At 37.7% G+C, this 5744-nt stretch overlaps 1 protein-coding gene across 1 annotated transcript; it reads left to right on the top strand.

The window, feature by feature from the left end:
- The first annotated feature begins 2470 nt into the window (after positions 1-2470).
- On the top strand, positions 2471-3973 carry LOC141679753 (uncharacterized). Its single transcript, XM_074486166.1, has one exon. The coding sequence runs from the start codon at positions 2471-2473 to the stop codon at positions 3971-3973; it is 1503 nt and encodes a 500-aa protein (XP_074342267.1).
- Positions 3974-5744: the final 1771 nt, after the last annotated feature.

The following is a 5744-nucleotide window of genomic DNA, read 5'->3' as shown; positions in this document are numbered from 1 at the left end:
ATATAATGATATATTATAAAACCCTAGGAGAGATGGCTCATTCTAAACACACACTTGGTTTTGTGAAAACCCTAAGAAGAGCTAGCCTCCATCTTCTTCCTCTCTCTCTCTCTCTCAAAACTCCACTTTTATAAAAGCTTGGTTTTATAAAAAGCTTCATCGAAGAGGATCATTCTTGGTGGATACCGGTAGAGTGCTCCACAGACTGAGGAGCAACTGCTAGCAACCATATTATAAAGCTTCGATTTTCAAGGTATGGTTAAGATTCCTCCATTTTTCTGATTTATACATTTTTCTATATGTGCGATACATGGTTTTTACGGAATAATTATTATATCATGCTTCCGCTCATCCGTAAATTCCTTCATTAGTATAAGTTAAGGTTTCAATTTCGAAGGCTGAGAGTGAGTGGGAGAGAGAAAGAGATGTAAGAGAGAGTCGGGTGAGAGAGAAAGAAAGAGAGAGTCGGGTGAGAGAGAAATATTCTAAGGGGGAATGTTTTTATCAAAGAGGGGGGGAAATATTTGTATCAAGGGGGAGGGAACTGTGTCCGCGTTTTTTTTAAAAAGTAGTTTAGACATCAGTTTTAATTTCAACTGATGTATAAAACAGGCTTTAACATCATTTACGAACAAATCGATGTGAAAAATACTTTTAACATCGGTCATTAATGACAGTGATGTCTATGAGGTGATGTTTGTTCATTATTTTCTTGCCGTGATCATTTACCGACCAAGATTCATCAAGAGTTAGGATGAAGATGTACAAACCCTAAAACCCTAAAGTAGGGAGCCTATATAAGGCCCCAAAAAAGGGATTTTAGGGGTTGAAAAACTGTTACTTGTTCTCTACACATATAAACAAACCACTGAACTATATATATATATATATATATATATATATAGGTATTCACTCCATGGAGAACCATCTTATATGGAGAATCGTGGAGAATCATTGATTCTATTATAAAATCTCATCACAAATTGTAAAATTTTATTTTAAAAAATATATAATTTGATGCTAATCTAGAATAATTATTATATTTGAATATAATAAAAAATTTAACAATTAAAATTTGAAAAAATAATTAATTTTAAATTTGAATCTACAGTGGAATAATTTTTAGTAAGTGTGATTCTACTACGATTCTACTATATAACTAATTTAAACTTTTTTATTAAATTTCAATAATTTTTTAAATAAAAAAATTGTGTAACTTCGATTTTTAACGTGGTAATTAAAATTTGCAATTAAATATGATGAAAATTGAAATAAATTATATATTTTATATTTTAAAAATAATGGTTCTCCACTATTCTCTCTATAAGAGAATTCTCCATGAAGTGCTACTCATATATATATTATATATAGGGGAATGATCAAATACAAACTAAAATTAAAATAGAAACTTAGAACTAATCTAAGCCATTAGATCTACCTAATCTAATGGTCCCCCTAAATCACACCACCCAACTACCCTGCACCCTCTAACACCCAATTTCAGCTTTTCCCCTCATTTTTAATTTGATATTTCTCGTCAAACCGTAATTTTTTTTTAAAATCCGATTTCACTGTATTTTTCTACATCTCTTAACGATCGATTTGCATACCATATGTGTTATATTTCTAATTAATTTTAAAAAGAAAATTATTTGGTTTCTAGTTTTAGAAAATTAATTTAGAAAATTATTTCTAAATTGGTTTCTATAGGAGTAACCCCTATATATATATATATAGCTCTTTTCTTCTTTTTTGTTTTCATTCTCATACCCGAGTTGTCGCGGGAACACTTCTCCCTCCGGCTCTGTTTTGCAGAGACCCCACGTCACACCTTAACCACTCATCCCGCGACACGTGTATGGGGCTCCAGCTCGTGCGAGGAAGAAAGGAAGCCGGGAAAGAAAGAGGATTATCACAAAAGATGGGTTTTCTGTGATTGCTGAGTATTTTGGGAAGGGGCTTATTAGAAAAACAGCAGTTGGGTCTGGCTAACACCCTTAGATAAGGCAGATCCTTGATGCATTACATGGTAAAGAAGGATCATAGGCTGAGTCAGATGGTAGGGTAGGTTGTGCCAAGGAGAAAGTGATGGCCCAAAAGGTGGCAGAAATGAGCACAGGAAGGACCACTTAACATGCATCACAAAGCACCAGAGTCATGTGCATTTCATGTTAATTTACTAGGCATTTCATGAATCTGTAGGAACAATATATATATATCAGGAGCTGCCTTGTCTTTTTCTTTATGCATTGAGAATAGGTTTTAATTCCCTTTCTAATCCTTCATTTGTAACCATTGAGATTGTCTTATCAGAGTGGCCTTTCTTTTTGGCTCATTCTCTAAGCTATTTCATCAATCTACATCTCTATTGTTGAGGTCAGGTTGAGTATTTATAATAGTTCCTTTTGGTATCTGCTTGAATATTACAATACACATCACTGGTATCGGAGCTTCACGTTCCTCGGACATCATGGGACCAGGAAGAACTAGAACTGGCACATCTGATGATGAAAGAGACCACTCCATGACAGATCTCAGCAGAATCGAGGTAAACCTCAATACCCTGTTTGAAGCTCAAAATCAACATTTGATTCAGACATGTAATAATAACAATGTCAATATAGAGCAAAATGCTAAGTCCATTGCCGAGTTAAATGATTTAATATTAGGCTTAGCTGCACAAGTAACTAAATTGGTGTCAAGTGAAGGTAAGACTAGCACTACAGATGGAAGTAGTCATGGAAGAGGGAGTACTGGACCTGAGGACAGGGGTAATAAAGATGTGTCTTATGCGGCTAGAATGACTAGGGTTGATTTCCCAAAGTTTGATGGGACAGATCTGAGATCCTGGTTATTTAAATGCAATCAATTTTTTCAATTAGATGAGACCTCTGACTGTCAGAAAGTAAGATTGGCTGCTATACATTTGGAGGGTAAGGCCTTACTGTGGCACCAAACATTTATTCAAAGGTCCAACAATGTTATGCCCACATGGGTTCAGTACACAGAGGCCATCACAGCCAGATTTGGGGAATTATTTGATGATCCCATGGCGGATTTAAAGGCACTCAAGCAGTTAGGGTCGGTTCAAGAATATCATGATAACTTTGATGCTCTTAGCAGCAGACTCCAACTTTCAGAAGAATATTTATTAAGCTGCTACCTAGGAGGGTTAAAGGATGAAATTCAACTATCTGTGAGGATGTTTACACCATCAACTATTCAACAAGCCCTTTGTTTAGCCAAGCTTCAAGAAGCATCCAACAAATCCAGGCAAAGTAAGAACATTAATAAGGGCCCTATCTTGCCTACACCTGGGAACCAACCCTTCTCAAAATACTCCTCTAAAACCATACACACGTCTCCATCTGTCACCAAACAACCACTTACCACTACAACTTCACTAAACAATAACAGACGCACCTTAACCCCAGCTGAATTATCAGAGAAAAGAGCTAAGAATCTGTGTTTTTGGTGTGATGAAAAATATGTGCCGGGTCACAAATGCAAAGGAAAGAAACCACAATTCTTTCACATAGAGGCAGAGGATGACGATGAGGATGGGGAGACAGAAATTCCAGTTGAGGTGGAAGTAGAAGAAAACAATGAATGTGCCCAAATTTCTGTGGAAGCTATGGAGGGTATTTCCGCATTTCAGACCATGAGGGTAACTGGTCACCATGGAAAGAAAGACTTGCACATACTCTTGGACAGTGGTAGCACCCATAATTTCATAGATACAAGTAAAGCTTTGAAACTGAATTGCACAATGGAGAAGATTGCACCTATGAGTGTTAAAGTGGCTGATGGAGGACAATTAATCTGTGACAAAATCATCCGAGGATTTGTTTGGAAAATGCAAGGAGTTTCCTTCATGGCAGATGTGTTACTGCTGCCTCTGAACGGGAGTGATATAGTCCTTGGAATACAATGGTTCTCACAATTAGGACCTGTGCTGTGGGATTTTTCATAATTAACAATGCAATTCACATATGAAGGGAAAAATGTGAAGCTACGAGGAATGACCAGCAAAAGGTTGAAGGGAATAAGGTCACAAAAATTAGGCAAACTTGTGCAAGCTGCTGGAGAATTATCTATGCTGCAGATTGTGCCAATGGGAGTAGGACATAGTCCCCAAGTCACAGGGGCCCTGAACAGTAGTGAAGGTGGGAAAGAGGATGAATTGCAAGATGTTTTACAGCAGTATTCACCAGTTTTTGAAGCTATACAGGAACTACCTCCAGCCAGAGAACAATTTGATCACAGGATTCCTCTTAAGGAAGGAACAGACGCTATTAACTTGCGACCATACAGGTATTCCATCACTCAAAAGAACATTATAGAGGAAATGGTGCAAGAAATGTTAGACCAAGGGATAATCCGTCCGAGTAACAGCCCGTTTGTTGCTCCTATTGTGTTGGTGAAGAAAAAAGATGGAGGATGGCGAATGTGTACGGATTATCGTAGCTTGAACAAGGTCACGGTTAAGGATAAGTTTCCCATACCAATTATAGAAGAATTGCTGGATGAGCTTCACGGTGCTAAGTTTTTCTCAAAAATTGACTTGAAATCGGGGTATCACCAGATTAGAGTGGCACCACAAGATGTCTATAAGACGGCTTTTAAAACCCACCTTGGGCATTATGAATACTTGGTGATGCCATTTGGGTTGACTAACGCTCCCTCAACGTTTCAATCCTTGATGAACCATATCTTCAAACCCATGTTACGAAAAGGTGTGCTGGTGTTTTTCGATGATATATTAGTTTACAGCTCTATATGGTATAAGCATCTTGGGCATTTACAAATGGTACTGCAGATTATGATGGAGAACAAGCTTCATGCCAACCTTAAAAAATGTTCATTTGGGGTCTCGGAAATACACTATTTAGGCCATGTAATATCTGAGAAGGGTGTACATACCGAAGAGGATAAGATCCGTGCAATTCTGGATTGGCCTACACCTATCAATCTTAAACAGTTAAGGGGCTTTCTGGGAATAACTGGTTACTATCATCGCTTTATACAAGATTATGGGAAAATTTGTAAACCTTTAACTGAGTTGTTGCGTAAGGAAGCTTTTAGATGGAATGAAGAAGCTCAAGGAGCATTTGAGCGCTTGAAATCAAGGATGTCCAATCCACCAGTATTGGCATTACCAAACTTCAGTGAACCCTTCACAGTAGAAACTGATGCGTCAGCGCTAGGCATGGGAGCAGTGCTACTCCAAGAAGGTCACCCTATAGCGTATCTGAGTAAGGCTTTCTCTCCTAGAAATGCGATGTTGTCTGCTTACAAACGAGAACTTTTGGTTGTGGTATTCGCAGTCAACAAATGGCAACACTACTTAATGAGCTTACCTTTTGTGATCAAAACGGACCAACAAAGCTTGAAATATTTGCTGGAACATAAGCTGTCAACTCCTTTTCAGCAAAAATGGTTGTCTAAACTAGCTGGTTTTGATTATACGATAGAGTACAAGAGTGGGAAGGAGAATATTGTAGCAGATGCTTTGTCACGAACCCCTGGGCTACAGCTTTTATCATTAGCAGTCTCATCCGTAAATTCTCAGTTGATGGATGAATTGAAGACACACTGGGAACAAGATAATGATATTAGCAAGTTAATCTCAGAGATACAACAAGACCCAGAGTCACATGCACAGTATAAGTGGTTCAATGGTACGTTGTTAAGGAAGGGTAAATTGGTGGTAGGCAGGAATAATAAAATTCAAAGCTTCATTC

Source organism: Apium graveolens, chromosome 8, assembly GCF_009905375.1.
Source record: "Apium graveolens cultivar Ventura chromosome 8, ASM990537v1, whole genome shotgun sequence".
Classification (NCBI taxonomy): Eukaryota; Viridiplantae; Streptophyta; class Magnoliopsida; order Apiales; family Apiaceae; genus Apium; species Apium graveolens.
The sequence above is the reverse complement of the archived record's forward strand: the minus strand, read 5'-3'. Positions and strand labels throughout refer to the sequence as shown.

What these genes read in the sequence shown, in the direction of transcription:
- LOC141679753 (XM_074486166.1), top strand. Translation starts at nt 2,471, where the DNA reads ATGGGACCAGGAAGAACTAGAACTGGCACATCTGATGATGAAAGAGAC.